Source organism: Leopardus geoffroyi, chromosome X, assembly GCF_018350155.1.
Source record: "Leopardus geoffroyi isolate Oge1 chromosome X, O.geoffroyi_Oge1_pat1.0, whole genome shotgun sequence".
Taxonomy (NCBI): Eukaryota; Metazoa; Chordata; class Mammalia; order Carnivora; family Felidae; genus Leopardus; species Leopardus geoffroyi.
Genome location: NC_059343.1, coordinates 11,511,525 through 11,537,005, shown reverse-complemented (window position 1 = coordinate 11,537,005; position 25,481 = coordinate 11,511,525). Strand labels below are relative to the sequence as shown.

General features: G+C 39.1%; 1 protein-coding gene across 2 annotated transcripts in view; it reads right to left on the bottom strand.

The window, feature by feature from the left end:
• MOSPD2 (motile sperm domain containing 2) overlaps positions 1-25,481 on the bottom strand; it is a 59,832-nt gene that overhangs the window by 14,962 nt on the left and 19,389 nt on the right. For both annotated transcript variants that reach the window (XM_045472636.1, XM_045472634.1), the window contains exons 5-9: positions 24,244-24,398; positions 21,483-21,543; positions 18,990-19,028; positions 4,001-4,125; positions 551-727 (exon numbers count right to left, since the gene is read on the bottom strand). In XM_045472636.1, the coding sequence (XP_045328592.1) occupies positions 551-727; positions 4,001-4,125; positions 18,990-19,028; positions 21,483-21,543; positions 24,244-24,398 (557 nt within the window). The remainder of the gene's footprint in view (positions 1-550; positions 728-4,000; positions 4,126-18,989; positions 19,029-21,482; positions 21,544-24,243; positions 24,399-25,481) is intronic.

Genomic DNA, 25,481 nt, shown 5'->3' with positions numbered 1-25,481 from the left:
TAAACACAGTGATTCAATCCAAATTACAATCTTTAACATAAGCTTATTACACCTAAATTATGTATTTGACATATATTAACATGACCATTAACACATACTTGGATGCCTATGACAGATAAGTCACTACAGAAAATGTAACGTGGGCTTTCCCTTAGGGTCTTTAAATCTGTTCTAAATTATAACATTTATCCCTCTATCAAGCCCCTGATGACTCATAAAAAGATAACTAAGTGCTCCTTCCAAAACTGAAATAGAGGAAGTAGATAAAAGGTTTTTAAACTGACTACTTTTATCCGATAAAAAATAGTTTTGATAACACAATTCCTAAGTGCATTTTGCCAATTTTTATACCAATGCATGAAATCGGCCTTGTCATACACCATAATGACACTTCTGGTTAGCCAGTGACCTCCTTCCTCTTTCTTTCCACAGACAAAATGTTGAAGGACAGGAAGTTAAATGAATTACCCAAAATCACATAGCTAGCTAGTTGCAGAACGGCGGACAGGCCACAGCTTTTGACTCAAATTCATTCTATTGTTAAGATTACCTTTTTTAGAAGAGCTGTTTGTTCTTCACTGGAAATTGTTTCCAAGATTTCTTTGCCATCACTCTCTAGATCTTCTTTACTTGAAGCTTCATCTTCACTGGCAATAGGTCCATTTTCACACAATGGTGTCTGGAAATCATCATCTACTAGCGGTGGGTAGCTATATTTGAAAGGATCCTAAGAGAAAGGAATCGTATAACAGCCTGCTGAGAGGTGGGCAGACAAATAATTCTCTCGAGTTAAAAATCCACTCTCCGGGCCAACAAGCAAACCAACACAAAAAAACAGACTTAATTAGATAGTGAATTTTTTTTTTTTTAAAAGGAAGCATTTCAAAACACAAGGGGAAAGGGCAACAAGTGGTGTGGGCAACTGATTAGCCATCTGTAAAAAAACCAAGTTGGATTTTGAGCTCATTCTTTGCACCAAAAAGAATTTCGGAGGAATAAAAACTTGAAAGTATGTATTTTTTTAATGTTTATTATTTTTTTAGTAAGCTCTACACCCAACATGGGGTTCGAAACCATGACGTTGAGATCAAGAGTCACCTACTCTTCCAATGGAGTCAGCCAGGTGCTCTGAAAGTGTAATTTTAAAAAACCATATAAGCTTAAAACAACAACAACAACATAAGCTCCAGAAAAACACAAAGAAAGATTAAAAAAAAAATAAAAAACAGGGTCACCTGGCTCGCTCAGTCAGTAGAGCCTGCAACTCTTGATCTCAGGGTTGTGAGTTCAAGCCCCATATTGGGTATGGAGCCTACTTAAAACAAATACATTAAAAAAAAAAACAGGAAACAAAACACAAAACCTAAGTAGTGAAGACCTTTCTAATCATAGCACAAACACAGAACACAGCAGCATAAAACTGCTGATAAAAAATGAGCACACTAACATGAAACATTTCTGAATGACAGAAAACAAAACCCAACAATCAACTCCCCCCCCAAAAAAAACCCATAAAAAAGTTTTTTTTAAAGCCACAACTAGAAAAATATGTATCACATGTATCAGAAACAAGACAGCTTTTGTTCATATATACAAATCAAGAAGAGTGATAACAGAATTTTAAAAAAAGGAATGATACAGAATTCATAAAGAACAGACTACCTTTTAAATCATAAAAAAATGCTTGACATCACTTACAATAATAGAAATGCAAATTCAAACCACACTAGAATATTTTTCACCTGAGATTGTCAAAGGTTACAAAAATGAGAGTATGTGCTACTGGCAAGGGTGTGGTTCAAGCACTGCCACATGTTACTGGGAGATGAGCACAATCTCTTTAGAGGGAAACTGGAGCTCACCTTCTACTTACACTGTTGAATCCATGTACCAAGATATTTACAAGGATATTCACTGTAGCACTCCTAATAATGGCAAGATTAGAAAACAACTAACAGTCCTTCCAAAGAGAACTGATTAACTACATTATGTTAAATCCACACAATGGAATATTCTGCAATGGTTGAAAAAATCAGGTAGACCTCTATGAATCAATATGGCATAAACTAACAAGAAATGAAGTGGGAAAACCAGTGAAACAACATACGGTATGTGACTGTTATGTAAAAAAATAAAATGGACAGAATATTTCCAGGAGAGAAAACGTGGACACAATGGTGGCCTCTGGAGAGTGGCAGTGGGCAGTCACCTGGGGAGGGACACATGCTTGGCACTATACTGCTGTAGTTTTCAATCTTCAGTATTGTTTGCTTTTAAAAAAATCATGTATAAGTATTACTTTTGGGGAAAAAATTATGTGAAAGAATATCAGTCCTACTATAATTCTGAGCAGTCCTAAAAAAATATACCATTAACGACAGAGAAGGGAGATAACCTTTTCTACTCCTAAAAGTAAAAATAATTTTTAGTAGGGGCGCCTGGGTGGCTCAGTCGGTTGAGCGTCGGACTTCGGCTCAGGTCATGATCTCGCAGTTTGTGGGTTCGAGCCCCGCGTCAGGCTCTGTGCTGACAGCTCAGAGCCTGGAGCCTGCTTCGGATTCTGTGTCTCCCTCTCTCTCTGTCCCTCACTCACTTGTGCTTTGTCTCTATCAAAAATAAATAAATGTAAAAAAAAATAATTTTTACTAGAGGCTATAAATTTTAAAGTTTATTTATTTTGAGAGAGAGAGAGAGAGAGAGACATAGAGGGAGGGAAGGAGGGAGGGAATATGAATCCCAAGCAGGCTCCTCACTGTCAGCCCAGAGCCCGACGCGGGGCTCGAACTCACGAACCCATGAGATCATGACCTGAGCCGAAATCAAGAGTCAGACGCCTAACCGACTAAGCTACCCAGTCGCCCCTAGATGCTATTAATTTTAAGATATAACAATTCTAGGGGCAGATTATTAAAAACAAATCAAATATCTAGTTTAACTAAAGGTAGTACATGAAATGAACCATACTGTGTTTTTCTAGGTTAAAATGTAAAATATAAAGCTTCAAAATAGGAAAGCAGCAAATTTCAAATTAAAAATACTGGTTCAAGTTTTCCTAACCAAAGAAATCTAAAGGACACAGCAAAACTTTTCATCTTTCCAGTCACCTGATTCTGGTTGAATCCAGTTTTGCCAAGTAGGCAGTATCTGAAGTAGACTGTAAAAATCAAACAAATGAAATTTTATCAGGTTAACCCAAAGGATACCAAATCCATAGGTTCCATAGCTTATAAGTACACAATACACAGTACGTTTCATTATCGTGTAGTGGGAAAAATTTAACACATACCTAGTTATCCCCGGTCTCTTATTTTTAAGTACTAATACCATTTCAAAGAAAGGTGATAATATATATTATCTTTGAAATTAAAAAGATCGTTAAACAGTAAACAACTGGAAGCGAACTGAGACACGTGAAAAAAAAATTCAGTAACTCACGGTTCATCTCTAGACACAGGAATACTATGTAGCCATAAATAAGAGTAACACAGCTTTTCATACTGATGTGGAATGATCTCTAAGACATGTTGTAAAGAAAAAAGTAGGAGGCATAAGGGCGTAAAAATACACTACTTGTTTAAAAGCGATGAGAGGGAGGAAGAATTACATCTCTATTTGCTTGTGTGTGTTACATATATACTGTATTGCTTATGTAGGCAATACGGGTTCCTGGAAATAAATATAAGAGATGGAACTGGGGAGAAGAGAGTGATTGGGATAGCAGCAGAAAGACTTTTTACTGAATACCTGTGTCTGAATATTCGTATTGAATACTGAATACTTTTCAGTCTAGAACCATGTAAATATATAACCTACTCGAAATTAAAATTTAACAACTCAAAAACTTACATAAACACGTCTATCATGGTGCTATTCTGGAGTATCTATGACCCTTCTTTGCACGTTAAGATACTGCTGCTTCTTGTCCCTTAAGGCAAGAACACGGCTTCATGTGCCCCGATCCAGTCTTATTTTAGAAACATACTTCAAGCACTATACTTACAGTTCCACCCATGTGGGGAGGCAGGTATTCTACACTGACATAGTCTTGGACTTCATTTTTACTTGCAAACTTCAACAAACTCACTGCTTCTGGTCCAAGCCAGGATTTCACAATTTTGAAAGCAGCTGAGGAAAAAACAGTCACTTCATTAAATCCATTGTCTTTCTCAATTAATTTACTGTATGTGCTAATGCAAGTCTTCTGATATCAGTTTGGGCTAAACTCTGTCAACAGGTATCTTTGTGGGTTCCAAATGTTCCAGGAAGAGTCAGGAAGACTGAATCACCTTGATGTGCACCAAGAAACTTAACAGAGTTTTGGCCTCTCTACAAATCTGTCAATGATCCCAACCGCTAAGACTCCCAGACACGGAATCAAATAGTACTGTGATTTGAGGGATAACTATGCAAGAGTATGGAAAGAGTCATTTTTCCTTACACTTCTGATAAACGCCCAACCTGAAAGACCTCCTCAAATGGGGAGTCAAGAAGAGAAAGAAGTGGCTCTCCTTATTTATGGGTTTGAGCTACACTCAGACTTCCATCCCACCCCTAAACATCTCTGCCTTTCTCCCAAGCCCTGCAGCTTATTTAAGAGTGAGGAACTCACGGAATCTGCAAGAATAAACCGTTATCAAACACAACTGTTTAGTAATTACAATCTTGTTCTTTCATGCCATTCTAATTTAGTTTTTTTAAACCTTGTTTCCATTCTGACATTCGAAACACATTTTAAACAAATTAAAAGAGGAATCCTGCATTAAGTTTGCAAAAGCATCAATGAAAAAACATCAGGAAATCAAACAGTATGATAAAAATTAAATCCTGGTTCAGGAAACTGCATTTTTAGTTTGGCTAATTATGCTTAAATTTTATGTAATATTTACATTTTCCTTAATTTCGATTTAAAAAGTCTGTGAGATGACGTGTTTGAAGCTAGGTTACTTGAATTAACTAAAATGCTAAATCTGATTTTTTTATAATAGCTTTATTGAGATAATAATTCGTATACCATAAAATTGACCCCTTTCAAGTATGCACATCGATGGTTTTTGGTGTATTTAGATAGTTTTATAACCATCCCCACTACCTAATTTTATTTATTTTAGACAGAGAGAGAGAGAGAGAGAGAGAGAGCACGCACACGAATGGGAGAGAGGAACAGAGGGGGAAACAGAGAGAGAGAGTCTTTTTTTTTTTTTTTTTTAAATTTTTTTTTCAACGTTTATTTATTTTTGGGACAGAGAGAGACAGAGCATGAACGGGGGAGGGGCAGAGAGAGAGGGAGACACAGAATCGGAAACAGGCTCCAGGCTCTGAGCCATCAGCCCAGAGCCTGACGCGGGGCTCGAACTCACGGACCGCGAGATTGTGACCTGGCTGAAGTCGGACGCCCAACCGACTGCGCCACCCAGGCGCCCCGAGAGAGAGAGTCTTAAGCAGGCTCTGCACTCAGCGCAGAGCCCGCCATGGGGCTGGATCCCATGATCCTGGGATCATGACCTGACCCGAAAGAGAGTAAGATGCTCAAACGACTGAGCCAGCCAGGCACACACCCCCCACTATCTAATTTTAGAATGTGTTTGTAACACCAAAAAGAAACCCCTATCTATAAACAATCTCTCTTTACCCTCCGTCTCCCATTCCTGGGCAACCACTGATCTACTTTCTGGATTGGCCTGTTGTGGATATTGCACATAAATGGAATCCTACAACACGTGGTTTTTCTAACTGGCTTTGTTCACGCAGCATGTGTTCAAGGTTCCTCTGTGATGTAGCATGTATCAGTACGTAATTCCTTTTTATGGCCGAATAATTTTCCGTTTTATGGATCTACAACATTTGTTTATCCATTCATCAACAGATAAACATTTGAGTACTTTCCGCTTGACTATCATGAAGAATAGTGCTATGAAGATCTGTGTGCAAGCTTTTGTGTAGACACGTGCTTTCAATTCTTTTGGGAACGTACCTAGGGAAGGAACTGCTGAATTATATGGTACTTCTATGTTTAACTTTTTGAGGAGCCGCCAAACTGCTTTCCAGAGTGGCCCCATCATTTTACATTCTCACCAGTAATGTATGAGGGTTCCAATGTCTCCACATCCTCAACACGTCTTTTCGATCACAGCCATCTGAGCTGGTGTGAATTAGTATCTCATTTGGTTTTGACTTGTAGTTCTCTCATGACTAATGATGTTGAGCATCTTTTTATGTGTTTATTGCCCATTTGCCTATCTTTGGAGAAATGTCTATTTAAATCTTTTGCCCTTTTTAATTGGGCCATTTGTCTTTTTATTGTGGTGTTGTAAAAGCTATTTATATATTCTAGACATAAGTCCCTTATCAGATGCACGATTTGTAAATATTTTCTTCCATTCTGAGAGCTGTCTTTTCACGTTCTGGCTGGTGTCGTTTGAAACACAAAATTTGAAATTTTAATGAAGTCCAATGTATCTATTCTTTTCTTTTGTTGCTTGTGCTTTTTTTGGTGTCATATCTAAGCAACCACTGCCTAATGCAAGGCCACAAAGATTTATTCCTATGGTTCCAAGGTTTACAGTTCTAATTCTTATATTTAGGTCTGTGATCATCCATTTTGAACTAATTTTTGTATGTGAAGGGAGGTAGAGGTCCAACTTCATTCTTTTGAATGTGGATAGTCAGTTGTCCCAGTATCATTTATTACAAAGACTATTCTTTCTTGAGAGAGATCTTGGGAGACAGTGGCAGAGTAGGAGCACCGTAGGCTCGCCTCGTCCCACAAACACAACTAGATAACTACCAAATCATCCTAAATGCCCTATCAATCGATCTGAAGGCTGGCAGAACAAACTGCAACTAAATGTAAAGAAGAAGCCACATCGAAGAAGGTAGAATGTAGGGAGACTTGGCTTGGGAGAGAAATGGATCACGGCTGCTTCAGTGGGAAGAGAACCTCAGTCATGGAGAAGGGCAGGTTAGAGAGAGAGTGCGTGTGCGTGACAGGCAGACAGACCAGCACACGGGAGCACATGGGGAAAACAAACATGTACAGCAACTGGCTTGGAAAGTGAGAGGGCCTGAATTTTGTGAGTTCTCACAACCAGTGGGGCTTAAAGCCTGGAGTTTTAAAGGTCAGCATGCTTGGTTCTGGGAGAGCTCAGAGGACACTGGGGCTCTTCGTGGAGAGAAGGCAGGGCAAACAGGCAGTGGACATACAGCAAGGAAAAAGTGATCTGAAGAACGCCTGGGGCACAGAGTGCAAAGGTTATTCACTCATCTCGGAGCATGTTTCCGAGGGGCAGCATGCATGAAGAGATCCCTTCTGGAACAAAGAAACTGCCAAGTATCATTTCATTGCCCCGCCCCAGCGGAAGCCCAGGGCCACCTGTAGGAAGCAGTGCAGTGCTGACACTTGCTACTTAATTTGCTTACACCAACCTCCTCCACATCGCTGCGCTCTAGAAGAACCATTCTTCCCAGTCACGCTTGCCTAAGTCCCGGGTCAGCAGGACCCTTTCCCTAGAGGACCGGCCCAAAGCCCTGCCAACATGGTGTCTCCTGACCCAGGAGTTTTGTGAGGCCTTGGATCTGCTAGTGGCAGCAACAGGTCTCATTTCACAAGCAGACCAGAGCACACCTAGTTTAAATGTGCCACATTCAGGCCAGACACCAAAAACTGCCCACAGCAGGCAAAGAGAGTCTCTGCAAATGACTGGCCTGAGGATAAAGCAGCCAGGACACAACAGCAGAGCACACAGAGCACACACTGGAGACAATCCCAGGAGCACCGGGCCTGGGACACTTAAGACAGCAGGGCTCCACGGGGACTCTTCTTCATAAAGCCATCACCCTCAAGGACAGGAGACGGAGCTGCCTTTCCTAACACACAGAAACAGGCACCGAGACTTGGCCAAAATAAGAAGACAGAGAACAGGACAAGGCCACGGCTATGGCCAGAGATCTAAGTGAAACAGATATAAGTAACATGCCTGATGGAGAATTTAAAGCACTGATCGCAAGGATACTCACTGGACTTGAGAAAAGAGTGGAAGGCATCAGTGAGACCATTAACACAGAGATAAGGAATAACAAAGCAGAGATAAAGGGCTCAATAAATGAAGTGAGAAACACACTTGATGGAAATGAACAGCAGCAGGCTAGAGGAAGCAGAGGAACCAATTCGTGACCTAGAAGACGGAGTAATGGAAAATAATCAAGATGAACAAAAGAGAAAAAAAAAAAGAACTACGCAAAATGAGAATAGACTTAGGGAACTCAGTGACTCCATCAAACATAATAATACTTATATTATAGGAATCCCGGAAGAAGAAAGAGGAAAGGGGGCAGAGAATTTATGTGAAGAAATAACAGCTGAAAACTTCCCTAATCTGGGGAGGGAAACAGATATCCAGATCCAGGTGGCACAGAGAACCCCCCCCCTAAAAAAAAAATTAACAAAAGCAGACCCACACCAAGACATATTGTAATTAAAATGGCAAAATATGCTGATAAAGAAAGAATATTAAAAGCAGCAAGACAAAAGAATATAGTTACATACAAAGAAAACCCCATAAAGGTATCAGTGGCTTTTTCGGCAGAAACTTTCTAAGCCAGAAACGGGTGATATGATACATTCAAAGTGCTGAATGAGAAAAACCTGCAGCCAAGAATAATCTATCCAGCAAGGTTATCATTCAGAATAGAAGGAGAAATAAAGAGTTGCCCACACAAACAAAAACTAAAGGAGTTCATGACCACTAACCGAGTGAGCCCTGCAAGAAATATTAAGGGGACTCCAAGTGGAAAGGAGAGATCGAAAGTGACAGTATAAAGGTAGGAAACACGAAAGCAGTAAAAATGAGTATTTCTGTAGGAAATCAGTCAATGAGCTCATAAAATAAAAGGATGTAAAATATGGCAACCTATACCCAAAAGAGGGGGAGTAGAGGAGGAAAGAATGGGTTCAAACTTAAATGACCATCAACTGAATAAAGGCTGCTATATGCAGAAGAGGTCATATATAAACATAATGGGAACTACAAATCAAAAACTACTAATAAATATGGAAACAATAAAGAGAAAGAAATCCATATATACCACTAAAGAAAACCAGCAAATCATGAAAGAAAGACAAGAAAGGATCAGAGAAAATCTGCAAGAACCACCACGAAACAAGTAATAAAACGGCAATAAATACATAACTATGAATAATTTCATTGAATGTAAATGGACTAAATGCTCCAATCAAAAGACACAGGGTGACAATGAATAAACAAGACCCATTTATATGCTGCCTACAAGAGACTCGTTTTAGACCTAAAGACCCCTGCAGATTCAAAGTGAGGGGATGGAGAAACACGTTTGTCATGCAAGTGGATGTCAAAAGAAATCTGGAGTAGCAATACTTATATTGGACAAACTAGACTTTAAAACAAAGACTGTAACAAGAGATGAAGAAGGGCATTATATAATCATAAAGGGGATAACCCAAGAAGAAGAAATAACAATTGTAAATATTTATGCACCCAGCATGAAGCTCCCAAGTACATAAAACAGTTAATAAGAAACATAATGGAACTAACATAATAATATAATAGTAGAGAATTTTAACATCCCACTTATATTAATGGGCAAATCATGTAAACAGAAAATGAACACAGAAACAATGGCTTTGAGTAATACACTGGACCAAATGGATTTAACAGACACATTCAGAACATTCCATCCTACAACAGCAGAATACACATTCTTTTTGAGTGCATATGTAAAATTCTCCAGAAGAGATCACATATTAGGCCAGAAAACAAGACTCAACAAATTCAAGAAGATTGAAGTCCTATCATGCATCTTTTCTGACCACAGTGCTATGAAATCAGAAGTCAACCACAAGAAAAAATTTGGAAAGACCACAAATACATTCAGGTTAAATAACATGTTACTCAACAATGAATGGGTCAACCAGGAAATCAAAGAAATACAAAAGTACATGGAAACAAATGAAAATGAAAATACAAGGATTCAAAACCTTTGGGACACAGCAAAAATGGTTCTAAGAGGGAAGTTTATAGCAATACAAGTCTACCTCAAGGCAAGAAAATTTACAAATAAAAAACCTGACCTTACACCTAAAGGAGCTGGAAAAATAACAAAGAGAACCTAAAACCAATAGAAGGAAAGAAAGAACAAAGATCAGAGCAGAAACAAATGATATAGAAATGAAAACGAACCTAAAAAACAAAACCAAAAAATAATATAACAGATCAATGAAACCAGAAGCTGGTTCTTTGAAGAATCCAGTGAAACTGATAAACCTCTAGCCAGACTTAACAAGAAAAAAAGAGAGAGGATCCAAATATATAAAAATCACAAACAAAAGAGGATAAATAACAATAAACACCACAAAAATACAAACAATTATAAGAGAACATTATGAAAAACTATATGCCAGCATATTGGATGACCTAGAAGAACATTCCTAGAAACATATAACCTACCAAAACTGAAACAGGAATAGAAAATTTGAATAGACAGATTATCACCAAAGAAATTGAATCAGTAAACAAAAGTTCAGGACCAGACGACTTCACTGGTGAATTCTACCAAACATTTAAAGAAGAGTTAATAATTATTCTTAAACTACTCCAAAAAAACATAAGAAGGAAAATTTCCAAATTAACCCAATGAGGCCAGTATTACCCTGATACCAAAACCAGATAAAGATACCACTAAAAAAGAGCTATAGGCCAATATCACTGATGAACACAGATGCAAAAATCCTCAATAAAAAACTAGCAAACCAAATTCAACAATACATTAAAAAAAAATCATTCACCACGATCAAGTGGGATTCATTCCTGGGTTGCAAGGATGGCTCTATATTCACAAATCAATCAACGTGATACATCATATCAATAAAAGAGCCATATGATCATTTCAAGAGGATAGAAAAAGCATTTGACAAGGTACAACATCCATTCATTGCTAAAAATCCTCAACAAAGTTAGTTTAGAGGGAACGAACATACCTTAACATAACGAAGACCATATATAAAAACCCACAGCTAACATCATACTCAACGGTGAAAAACTCAGAGCCTTTTCCTTAAGGTTAGGAGCAAGATAAGGATGTCCACTCTAGCCACTTTTATTCAACATAGTACTGGAAGTCCTAACCACAGCAATCAGACCACATAAAGAAATAAAGGGCATCCAAACTGGCAAGGGAGAAGTAAAACTCTCACTATTTGCAGATGACATGATACTATATATAGAAAACCTAAAAGACTCCACGAAAAAACTGCTAGAATTGATAAACGAATTCATTAAAGTCACAGGATACAAAACCAATGTAGAGAATTCTGTTGCATTTCTATACACCAATAAAGAAGCAGCAGAAAGAGAAATTAAGAAAACAATCCCATTTACAACTGCATTGAAGATATTAAGATACTTAGGAATAAACTTAACCAAAGAGGTCAAAGACCTGTATTCTGAAAACTATAAAACACTGATGAAAGAAATGAAAGATGACACAAATAAATGGAAAGAAATTCCATGCTCATGGATTAAAAGAATAAATATTGTTAAAATAGCTATACTACCCAAAGCAATCTACACATTTAACCTAATCCCTACCAAAGTACCAACAGCATTTTTCACAGTAGAACAAATAATATTAAATTTGTATGGAACAACAAAAGACCCTGAAAAGCCAAAGCAATCTTGAGAAAGAAAAGCAAAGGTGGAGGCATCACAATTGTGGACTTCAGGAGACTTCGGAAGATGGCGGCGTAGGAGGACGCTGGGCTCACCGCGCGTCCTGCTGATCAATTAGATTCCACCTACACCTGCCTAAATAACCCAGAAAACCGCCAGAGGATTAGCAGAACGGAGTCGCCGGAGCAAAGCGCAGACGAGAGGCCCACGGAAGAGGGGCCCCTCCTGAAGTGGATCACCTAAGGAGAAGCGACCTAAGCCTGCCCCTCCAGCCCCTGTGCACCTTGCCTACCCACCCCAGCTAATACGCCAGATCCCCAGCATCACAAGCCTGGCAGTGTGCGAGTAGCCCAGACGGGCCACGCCACCCCACAGTGAATCCCGCCCCTAGGAGAGGGGAAGAGAAGGCACACACCAGTTTGACTGTGGCCCCAGCGGTGGGCTGCGGGCAGACATCAGGTCTGACTGCGACTCCGCCCACCAACTCCAGTTATACACCACAGCACAGGGGAAGTGCCCTGCAGGTCCTCACCACGCCAGGGACTATCCAAAATGACCAAGCGGATGAATTCCCCTCAGAAGAATCTCCAGGAAATAACAACAGCTAATGAGCTGATCAAAAAGGATTTAAATAATATAACAGAAAGTGAATTTAGAATAATAGTCATAAAATTAATCGCCGGGCTTGAAAACAGTATACAGGACAGCAGAGAATCCCTTGCTACAGAGATCAAGGGACTAAGGAACAGTCATGAGGAGCTGAAAAACGCTTTAAATGAAATGCAAAACAAAATGGAGACCACCACAGCTCGGATTGAAGAGGCAGAGGAGAGAATAGGTGAACTAGAAGATAAAGTTATGGAAAAAGAGGAAGCTGAGAGAAAGAGAGATAAAAAAATCCAGGAGTATGAGGGGAAAATTAGAGAACTAAGTGATACACTAAAAAGAAATAATATACGCATAATTGGTATCCCAGAGGAGGAAGAGAGAGGGAAAGGTGCTGAAGGGGTACTTGAAGAAATAATAGCTGAGAACTTCCCTGAACTGGGGAAGGAAAAAGGCATTGAAATCCAAGAGGCACAGAGAACTCCCTTCAGACGGAACCTGAATCGATCTTCTGCACGACATATCATAGTGAAACTGGCAAAATACAAGGATAAAGAGAAAATTCTGAAAGCAGCAAGGGGTAAACGTGCCCTCACATATAAAGGGAGACCTATAAGACTCGTGACTGATCTCTCTTTTGAAACTTGGCAGGCCAGAAAGAATTGGCACGAGATTTTCAGTGTGCTAGACAGAAAAAATATGCAGCCGAGAATCCTTTATCCAGCAAGTCTGTCATTTAGAATAGAAGGAGAGATAAAGGTCTTCCCAAACAAACAAAAACTGAAGGAATTTGTCACCACTAAACCAGCCCTACAAGAGATCCTAAGGGGGACCCTGTGAGACAAAATACCAGAGACATCACTACAAGCATAAAACATACAGACATCACAATGACTCTAAACCCATATCTTTCTATAATAACACTGAATGTAAATGGATTAAATGCGCCAACCAAAAGACATAGGGTATCAGAATGGATAAAAAAACAAGACCCATCTATTTGCTGTCTACAAGAGACTCATTTTAGACCTAAGGACACCTTTAGATTGAGAGTGAGGGGATGGAGAACTATTTATCATGCTACTGGAAGCCAAAAGAAAGCTGGAGTAGCCATACTTATATCAGACAAACGAGACTTTAAATTAAAGGCTGTAACAAGAGATGAAGAAGGACATTATATAATAGTTACAGGGTCTATCCATCAGGAAGAGCTAACAATTATAAATGTCTATGCGCCGAATACCGGAGCCCCCAAATATATAAAACAACTACTCATAAACATAAGCAACCTTATTGATAAGAATGTGGTAATTGCAGGGGACTTTAACACCCCACTTACAGAAATGGATAGATCATCTAGACACACGGTCAATAAAGAAACAAGGGCCCTGAATGAGACATTGGATCAGATGGACTTGACAGATATATTTAGAACTCTGCATCCCAAAGCAACAGAATATACTTTCTTCTCGAGTGCACATGGAACATTCTCCAAGATAGATCATATACTGGGTCACAAAACAGCCCTCCATAAGTTTACCAGAATTGAAATTATACCATGCATACTTTCAGACCACAATGCTATGAAGCTTGAAATCAACCACAGAAAAAAGTCTGGAAAACCTCCAAAAACTTGGAGGTTAAAGAACACCCTACTAACGAATGAGTGGGTCAACCAGGCAATTAGAGAAGAAATAAAAAAATATATGGAAACAAACGAAAATGAAAATACAACAATCCAAACGCTTTGGGACGCAGCGAAGGCAGTCCTGAGAGGAAAATACATTGCAATCCAGGCCTATCTCAAGAAACAAGAAAAATCCCAAATACAAAATCTAACAGCACACCTAAAGGAAATGGAAGCAGAACAGCAAAGGCAGCCTAAACCCAGCAGAAGAAGAGAAATAATAAAGATCAGAGCAGAAATAAACAATATAGAGTCTAAAAAAACTGTAGAGCAGATCAACGAAACCAAGAGTTGGTTTTTTGAAAAAATAAACAAAATTGACAAACCTCTAGCCAGGCTTCTCAAAAAGAAGAGGGAGATGACCCAAATAGATAAAATCATGAATGAAAATGGAATTATTACAACCAATCCCTCAGAGATACAAACAATTATCAGGGAATACTATGAAAAATTATATGCCAACAAATTGGACAACCTGGAAGAAATGGACAAATTCCTGAACACCCACACGCTTCCAAAACTCAACCAGGAGGAAATAGAAAGCTTGAACAGACCCATAACCAGCGAAGAAATTGAATCGGTTATTAAAAATCTCCCAACAAATAAGAGTCCAGGACCAGATGGCTTCCCAGGGGAGTTCTACCAGACGTTTAAAGCAGAGATAATACCTATCCTTCTCAAGCTATTCCAAGAAATAGAAAGGGAAGGAAAACTTCCAGACTCATTCTATGAAGCCAGTATTACTTTGATTCCTAAACCAGATAGAGACCCAGTAAAAAAAGAGAACTACCGGCCAATATCCCTGATGAATACGGATGCAAAAATTCTCAATAAGATACTAGCAAATCGAATTCAACGGCATATAAAAAGAATTATTCACCATGATCAAGTGGGATTCATTCCTGGGATGCAGGGCTGGTTCAACATTCGCAAATCAATCAACGTGATACACCACATTAACAAAAAAAAAGAGAAGAACCATATGATCCTGTCAATCGATGCAGAAAAGGCCTTTGACAAAATCCAGCACCCTTTCTTAATAAAAACCCTTGAGAAAGTCGGGATAGAAGGAACATACTTAAAGATCATAAAAGCCATTTATGAAAAGCCCACAGCTAACATCATCCTCAACGGGGAAAAACTGAGAGCTTTTTCCCTGAGATCAGGAACACGACAGGGATGCCCACTCTCACCGCTGTTGTTTAACATAGTGCTGGAAGTTCTAGCATCAGCAATCAGACAACAAAAGGAAATCAAAGGCATCAAAATTGGCAAAGATGAAGTTAAGCTTTCGCTCTTTGCAGATGACATGATATTATACATGGAAAATCCGATAGACTCCACCAAAAGTCTGCTAGAATTGATACATGAATTCAGCAAAGTTGCAGGATACAAAATCAATGTACAGAAATCAGTTGCATTCTTATACACTAACAATGAAGCAACAGAAAGACAAATAAAGAAACTGATCCCATTCACAATTGCACCAAGAAGCATAAAATACCTAGGAATAAATCTAACCAAAGATGTAAAGGATCTGTATGCTGAAAACTATAGAAAGCTTACGAAGGAAATTGAAGAAGATTTAAAGAAATGGAAAGACATTCCCTGCTCATGGATTGGAAAAATAAATATTGTCAAAATGTCCATACTACCCAAAGCTATCTACACATTCAATGCAATCCCAATCAAAATTGCACCAGCATTCTTCTCGAAACTAGAACAAGCAATCCTAAAATTCATATGGAACCACAAAAGGCCCCGAATAGCCAAAGTAATTTTGAATAAGACCAAAGCAGGAGGCATCACAATCCCAGACTTTAGCCTCTACTACAAAGCTGTCATCATCAAGACAGCATGGTATTGGCACAAAAACAGACACATAGACCAATGGAATAGAATAGAAACCCCAGAACTAGACCCACAAACGTATGGTCAACTCATCTTTGACAAAGCAGGAAAGAACATCCAATGGAAAAAAGACAGCCTCTTTAACAAATGGTGCTGGGAGAACTGGACAGCAACATGCAGAAGGTTGAAACTAGACCACTTTCTCACACCATTCACAAAAATAAACTCAAAATGGATAAAGGACCTGAATGTGAGACAGGAAACCATCAAAACCTTAGAGGAGAAAGCAGGAAAAGACCTCTCTGACCTCAGCCGTAGCAATCTCTTACTCGACACATCCCCAAAGGCAAGGGAATTAAAAGCAAAAGTGAATTATTGGGACCTTATGAAGATAAAAAGCTTCTGCACAGCAAAGGAAACAACCAACAAAACTAAAAGGCAACCAACGGAATGGGAAAAGATATTTGCAAATGACATATTGGACAAAGGGCTAGTATCCAGAATCTATAAAGAGCTCACCAAACTCCACACCCGAAAAACAAATAACCCAGTGAAGAAATGGGCAGAAAACATGAATAGACACTTCTCTAAAGAAGACATCCGGATGGCCAACAGGCACATGAAAAGATGTTCAGCGTCGCTCCTTATCAGGGAAATACAAATCAAAACCACACTCAGGTATCACCTCACGCCAGTCAGAGTGGCCAAAATGAACAAATCAGGAGACTATAGATGCTGGCGAGGATGTGGAGAAACGGGAACCCTCTTGCACTGTTGGTGGGAATGCAAATTGGTGCAGCCGCTCTGGAAAACAGTGTGGAGGTTCCTCAGAAAATTAAAAATAGACCTACCCTATGACCCAGCAATAGCACTGCTGGGAATTTATCCAAGGGATACAGGAGTACTGATGCATAGGGGCACTTGTACCCCAATGTTCATAGCAGCACTCTCAACAATAGCCAAATTATGGAAAGAGCCTAAATGTCCATCAACTGATGAATGGATAAAGAAATTGTGGTTTATATACACAATGGAATACTACGTGGCAATGAGAAAAAATGAAATATGGCCTTTTGTAGCAACGTGGATGGAACTGGAGAGTGTGATGCTAAGTGAAATAAGCCATACAGAGAAAGACAGATACCATATGGTTTCACTCTTATGTGGATCCTGAGAAATGTAACAGGAACCCATGGGGGAGGGGGAGGAAAAAAGGAAAAAAAAAAAAAAAAAGAGGTTAGAGTGGGAGAGAGCCAAAGCATAAGAGACTGTTAAAAACTGAGAACAAACTGAGGGTTGATGGGGGGTGGGAGGGAGGAGAGGGTGGGTGATGGGTATTGAGGAGGGCACCTTTTGGGATGAGCACTGGGTGTTTTATGGAAACCAATTTGGACAATAAATTTCATATATTATAAAAAATAAAAAAAATAAATAAAAGAGAAAAAAAAAAAACAATTGTGGACTTCAAGTTATATTACAAAGATGTAGTGATCAAAACAGTATGGTACTGGCACAAATACACACACACACACATTGATCAATAGAACAGAACACAAAATCCAGAAACAAACCCACAATTATATGGTCAATTAATCTTCAACAAAGCAGGAAAGAATATCCAATGGGAAAAAGATGGTTTATTGAAGAAATGTTGGGAAAACTGGACAGCTACATGCAGAAGAATGAAACAGGACCACCTTCTTATACCATACACAAAAATAAATTTAAAATGGATTGAAGACCTAAATGTGAGGCCCTGAAACCATAAAAATCCTAGAATAGAATACAGGCAGTAACTTCTGTGACATCAGCTGTAGCAACTTTTTTCTAGACAGGTCCCCTAAGGCAAGGGAAATAAAAGCAAAACTAAACAATTGGGACCACACCAAAATAAAAAGCTCTGTACAGCAAAGGAAACAATCAACAAAACTGAAAGGCAAATACTCTGCTGAATGGGGAGAAGATATTTGCAAATGACCTATCTAATAACGGGTTCGTATCCAACATATATAAAGAACTTCTAAAACTCAACACCCAAAAAACAAATAATCCAATTAAAAATGGGCAGAAGACATGAATAGCCATTTCTTCAAGGAAGACATCCAGATGGCCAACAGGCACATGAAAAGACGCTCAACATCACTCATCATCAGGGAGATGCAAATCAAAACGATAATGAGATACCACCTTATACCTGTCAGAATGGCTAAAATAAAAAACACAAGAAAGAGCAAGTGTTGGTGAGGATGTGGAGAAAAAGGAACCCTTATGCGATGGTGGGAATGCAAACTGGTACAGCCACTGTAAAAAAACAGTATGGAGGTTCCTCATAAAGTTATAAATGGAACTACCCCGGGGTGCCTTGGTGGCTCAGTCGGTTAAGCGTGTGACTTCAGCTCAGGTCATGATCTCATGTTTCATGGGGTTGAGCCCTGCGATGGGCTCTGTGCTGACAGCTCAGAGCCTGGAGTTTTCTTTGGATTCTGTGTCTCCCTCTCTCTCTGCCCCTCCCCTGCTCCTGCTCTCTCTCAAAAATAAATACAGGTGAAAAAAAAAGAAAAAAATGGAACTACCCTATGATCCAGAAATCACACCACTATTTACCCAAAGAATACAAAAACGCTAACTCAAAGGGATATATGCACCATAATGTTTATAACAGTATTATATAATCACATTAGAGTTGGTAAAGAATGTTTTTCAATGCTTTAACAATTTTTTTTTCACCACAAAATGTATCATGACTGTCTTATTAAGTGACTATAGCAATTTGGAGTGCATTTCAGATTCATCCCACCTACTTCCTCAATGCCCGAAACCCATGAGAAAACCTAGCGAAGGCCTATGTTCTGTGACATACCCCATCCGTGTGTGACAAACTGAGGCTCCTGGCTCTAGTTTCACCTGAATGGTTGAACATCTTGATGCTGTTTTTAGAGAAGACTAATGTGTATCCCCAGAGCCTGGGGCTAGAATGTTAACTGAGTTTGCTTAGGAATCGTCTTTGAATGTTCCAGCTCCGGCCTCTTAAAGAGCATACAACAAGCACAACGTAATTTTTTTTTAAACAACCACAGAAATATGGCTACATTGGGAAAAAGGAAATCAGACATTTCGTTTTAGCAAAGTATAAATAATATACTCACCATTCATTATCCAAGGCATATCAAAGATCACCATTTTTGCTTAAAGACAAAAAAAAAATTCAATGAATGTGATTTAGTATCACTATAGTATTATCACTTATACCTGGCCTAGAAAAAGCTGGTGATCTAAATGTAACTAAACACTGAGCTGGTTGACTCAGTTCTGATTCGGTGACGTGTGAGTGGTGCTCAAACCAAATTAACTTCTCACTGATGAGGGGCCCGCTCAGGGTGGCTTTTGGGAAATCAACAATGCGCTATCATTGTCCTTTGGCAAACAGTCTGTTCTTTTGTTCATTTGTGGCTTTTGCTGTTTGCAGAAAGGTACAAAATAAATAAGTGGGTAAGCAGAGTCTTTGGATGTGGTATGTCATATTAGTGCCGATGTACAGTGAACTTTAGGAATGACCTCAATGTAATTTATTGGTTCTGATAATTTTCTAGAGATTACATTGTAAAACCACTTACACGTTTTCCCCTCACCCCAATTTTAATGCATCATTATGTTTTAAGAAAGGCAAATTACTTATACTTTTCTTCATATTATGAGCCCCAGGAAGCCAATAATTCCCAAAGTATACAGAAGTATTATTTGCATATTTAGAAGACCTAAACGGCCCTATTAACAATTACAAGAACCAGAAATCACAAAGGGAATTCTTGATACCTAATTCATTCTATTCCAAATGAATCAAAATGTAATTTCATTCTTCTCTGAGCAGAGAAGCTCCTAGAATGGTTATATTAATGTAGGACAAGTAAAGTACATGTAAGAAACAAGGTTATCTTCAAAGAGGTACCCTGGAGCTTAATAACCTCAGTCTTCATCTGTGATATGCCTAAAAAGATCTGGACTTAAGATTTTAAGAAATAATGGTTGTATTTCATGACAGATTTTGAAGCATAACCAATTTAAGATTCTATAAAATTTAATGTCTGCAAAATTACATTATGTAGGTAAAATACATGCATTACCTCTACTTAATTGGAACGAAGTGTTTCAATTCATCTTTATATAGGCCCATGAATTCATTAATAGTTTTCTCAAAAGAATCTTAGATGTGTTTTATAAGGTAATAATGGTATTTATACTATTGATAAATGGCTCTTCACAAAGTTAGATATTTCAATAAACAAGTGGATATTTTATTTGCATGTTTTACATAAGAGGAACAAACTAATCATATGGGGTAGTGACGCCCTATTGACCAGTGATTGGCACTGCTCAGTAAAATGAATCGGGGTACGTGGTGGATCCAGGAAGAATTCAGAAGGAATGGCAGATCCTCCAGGTTTCCCAGACCAAATAGTCTCTTTACCTAAAAAGGTTCATGAGGACCCTCTCTGAAGACATGAGAGCATAGGGGTAGGAGTGGCAATGATCCTCGAACTCCATCATGCTTTTTGTCTGTTCCTTACTTCACATTAACAATATGAAAGCACATCAAAGTAAGATGATTTAGGGGTTTTATGCTTTTGTATCACCTAAGTCATGAGTCCCCAAAGGCCCTAATTATGGTATCTGCCAGGGGTGTGCCCAGGCAGACCTGTGAGTTTCCATTTTCTGATATCCTTGTTGTCTCTCTCCTGCGTTTTTTACTTTGAGCCCACTGGAATTCAAATATATGACTGTTGGGGCGCCTGGGTGGCTCAGTCAGAAGCATCAGACTCTTGGTTTCGGCTCAGGTCATGACCTCATGGTTGGTAAGTTTGAGCCCTACATCTGGCTCTGTGCTGACAGCGAGGAGCCTGCTTGGGATTCTCACTCTCCTTCTCTATCTCTCCCCCTTCCCTGCTCTCACACACACACGTGCCCTCTCTCTCAAAATAAATAAGTAAACATTTAAAAAATACATAGATATGACTATTTATGTGGGATAGTGTCTTCGTTTCTCCAGAGGTAAACCACCATATAAATCCAAGAAATCAATGAATCAAAATGGGTACCTAAGATTTACGTGTTCTTCATTCAGGTAATTAATGCAAGAATCACAAAAACAAATTCTAAATTCAAATGTAGTCTACTGTTTTCTTAATGATAGTTTTTAAACAGCGATTAGTAATACAGTGTACTTTATGCATGAGTACTGCTTATCACACATATACTTTATTTATCAGTATTGTTTATCTGTTTCTTGCATGTAAGAAGTTCCATATAATAAATATCATTTTAAATGAGTTTTTCATTGAAAGATGAATAAAAATGGGAAATCTTGGAAATAAAGGTATGTTTTATGTCCCCATGTATGTGTGTGTTACAGGATGCCATATATACAGTTTCGAATTTAAATTCTTAAAACTGTCAAGGACAACGATTATGAAAAATTTCCTTTATATCTACTAGGATACGCACTTAAACTTCTATGCACACATTTAAGTTCTTCATCAGAATATAAAACTTCAGGTATTAAAGTCTATAGTAACATAAAGCAATCTCAGTCACTGTCTATAGTTTCTATACATTATATTTTTATAAAGGAGTAAGTTACTTACAGAGGTATTTAGGGTAATAAACCTTAAAGCAGTTGATGATAAAGCGCACGAAGTCCATGTCCTAAAACACAGATTATACATTTAAAGCTTTAAGACTACCCACATTAGGGAGCTTTAAATTGCACACTTCTAAAGGTGATAAACTATTAAATACAAATGAGACAATTATTAAATTGTGTAAAAAATAAGCTCATATATAAATATATTCTCAGAGGTTAAGGTTTTAAGTCATTAAGCTACTTATAATAATCAGTCCTAATATCGAGTGAAAGAATTCAGACACTTAAACTTCATTCATGTTATTTCCAACTAGTGAGATATGCAGGCTAAGGTAACATGGCATTATAAAGCAGATTGAAAGCAATCCCTACAGAGAAATTCTAAAAATCTGTTGAACAGTTAAAGAATTACTGAAACGAGCATACCGTTTACAACTTTACTACTTGCAATGATAATACATATAACCTATCGATTCTGGTATATTTGCTTTTTACACCTAATTTCTACACCTTGTAATAGCTTTAGTAAAATACGTTTTCTCAATCTCTTACACAACAGCTAATCTGATCATACTGGTGTGCTGTATGTACTTCGCTGCTAACTTCTTTCCTCTTATTTAGAGACCCAGAGGTAGAATTTTTTAGTTTACATTCGAGTGTTGGTCATGGACTCCAATCCCTGGAAAACTTTATGAACATAACTGTCTGTTGCTTCTCCTGCACAGAACACAGCCAACATGAAATTTGGTTATGAGGGTTACTATTCACATGGATCGTTTCATTCCGTGTCATTCCCTGGCCGCAAGCTGACTTACTAATCCTGACTGGCCATCTTAGAAGGGCTGTAGAATGAAAGATAACTGTGCAAATTTAAATCCATCAGTTACTGAAAGGTGAGCTGTCCCATAGATGAGTCTGTAAAGTCATTCCTAGCATGTGAGTTAGAGTATCTTTAACTTCAGCAAACTGAAAAGTAAGCACCTTTAACTATCTTCAGTATTCATTATGGAATAAACCCTAGTATATAATGGTAACTTTATAACTAATCGTTATATCCATTGTGCACCGAGGTAAATAATTTGTATTTAAGAGTCAAAGAAATATCTCGAAATAACTAGTTATATAAAAATTTGGTTACCTGTATATGATCTGTGGCCCCCAGAGACCCTGCCAAAAGTCTTTATCTAAGATTCTTGCTTTCATCTTTTAAATGGATAGCCTTGCGTATAAAATCCCAAGTTACTGCTAATTCAAGTGGATTCGATGGGATGCCACTGGTGAAGTATATTAGTGGGTGCTACATTAAAGAGCTCCATGAAACCTGGTGCTCTGCATTCTGTGAGGATGTCTTCAAGGACTGTTTATTATCTTGTAAAATGTCCTCCCTTTGGGGATCCAAGAAATACTTTTCTTTCTAGTTCAAGTATCAGGAATGAATACACTTCTCCTAAGACACTGGTTTAAGTGTGGCCACTGAATAATTTTAAATGATTCCATTTCTTTCAGGCAGGCCACTGAAAGACTGAAGCCCAATTAGTGGCCCAACTCTAACAAGTAACTTTTAGCTTTTTTTGCCTTGTAATTCTGCATACATGTTTATAAGCCAACTTAAATCCTTTGTGAATCATGAGGAAGTCATATATAAAAATATCTAAATTAAGGGACACCTGGGTGCCTTAGTTGGTTAAGCGTCTGTCTCTTGACTTCAGCTCAGGTCATAATCTCACGATTTGTGAGACTGGGCCCTGTGTTGGGCTCTGTGCTGACAGCTCAGATCATGATCTCATGGTTCATGAGTTCAAGCCCTGCATCAGGATCTTCACTGACAGCACGGAGCCTGCTTTGGATTCTGTCTCCCTCTCTCTCTGCCCCTCCCCAGCTCACACTCTGTCTCTCTCTCTCTCTCAAAAATAAACTTTGAAAAAAAATTAAAAAAAAAATAGATTTCCAGAAGTTAACCACCAGGCAATGAGTACGAATATGTATACTTTAAGGTTCTTAACATACTTTGCCAAGTGGATTTTCGAAAAGGTTTCAATGTCGCCCCAGGGAGGTGTGTGGATGCTCCTTCACCGCTACCAGAAGGAGCTAAGGTTTGAACGTAAGAGACAACAACAGCTATGATAAATGTGCCAAAGTAGCCCCATCACCGCTGAAGGGTTCGTAGTTACCGCTGAGGTCACGCAAGGACCCCAATTAAAGACTGGTGGGTTTTACTTATTTTTTAAGCTTGGCAAAATCCCCTGAAGAAAACGGGTCTCCAAAGCTAACCAAATCAAACAAAAACCCCAACGAGGTGACCAATTGCTGTATGTGCAAAAGTCAGGTGAGCACCTCACAACTGCCAAGCATCGTATGAATCTGATGGTATTAAAGAGAGCGTACCTTTCTTCACTCCCTATTTGAGTTTATTACTCTGTGCCAGGCACAGGGTTACGTGCCGCAGGATATCAATTCTGACAGAAGAGTTCACTGTGACCACTTCTGCTCATGACCCTGCCAGCCTCGACGTCCTACCTTGACATTGTGTGTATCAGACGAGGAGCATTCCTAGGAAGTACACAGTTTCAGTGCCAAACACTGAAGCAAATTTATTTCTCCACAAATCCTATTTCATGTCTGACTTCACTCACGATACGGAAGGCAAAAAATAAATCCCAAACATAACTTGGTTAGCTCAAACTTGCAGCGATGTCTGGTTGGGAGGAGTGGCAGGGAGAACATAATGATAAATAAGGCTTTGGAATTAAAGAAATGCTTACTATGCTATTTATTCCAGTTTCTGACAGGTCAAACATCACTGTTACAGGTTTCCCATTTTCTCTTTTAGCATAACGTTCCAACCAGAATGCAATAAGCTTCTTTTTGTCCAGTGTGGTTTTATGGTCTTTTATGTGATACTTCACCCTGATCCAGACTTTTAACAGAACACGGGATAAAAATAAGAAAAATATTTGTCATTATATTATTTTATGCATATATCATTCCTATCCCTTGACATTTTTCTTCATTTACAATAAATTTTCTTTCTCATGTTAAAAACATCGCTTCCTTCTTTTCAATGGGAAATAGCGTGCACTTGGGAACCTTAGGGAGGAGCAGAGATGTAAACTATTCTCCCCTCGTAGGAAATAAACAAACTTCCCTAGTAAGTAAAGGGGAAGGGAAAATACAACAAACAATATTTGGTGATAACCTAAAAGTACTCTTCACCTTGCTTAACCAAAAAGCAAGCCAGTGGTTCTCTGGAGCACTAGAAAAGACCTTCCATGCGGAGCAGCAGCTTAGACAGAGGCCGGAGTCCAGTCAGGGCTGGGAGCCGCAAACCACTCAGAGCACTGTGGCTGGGACAGGCTGTGGCGAGTGCTGGGAAGAGGCGCTAAGGAGACAAGGGCTGGGCTGAAAGGGCTCCCAACGAAATGCTAAGGTAGCTGGGGCCCGGGGACGGTGTGGCGTCACCACTCCTCGTGGAGAGGCAAGGTACTTGAGATCACCCAAGGGGACTGTATTGCTGTAAAGTAAAAGACGCCAAGCAAGGAATGAAGTACGGGACGCATGTGGAAAGGACAGTGGAATGACAGGAATGAGGAATGAAGACAGGGAAGGAAGGACTGCCAGCGAAAGGAGGGAAATGCTAGAATACTGTTAAAACTGGACCAGACCGCATGCCGCATAGAGGGCAAGCAAGCCAAGTGCTCAGGGTGCGGCTCTGATGTTCTTGCCAAGTCCCAGCCTTGGCACCAACCAAGCTGGATTTAGGGTCGGGGCGGGGTGGGGGGGAGGGAGAGGGGTAACAAGGGGGTCACTGGGACAGCAGGGGTGGTCCTTACCGCTCCTCCTGCTATAGCAGATTTCACAAGAAGCTGAGGGGAGAAGGTGGGGGCGGGGCCTTGAAAAGTCCATTCAGCAACCCTTAGCGACTTGAAATTTGCCTTTACCGCTTTATCATAATGCCAACAGACCACACAATGAAGTGTCTGACGCTGTGTCAACACGGCCC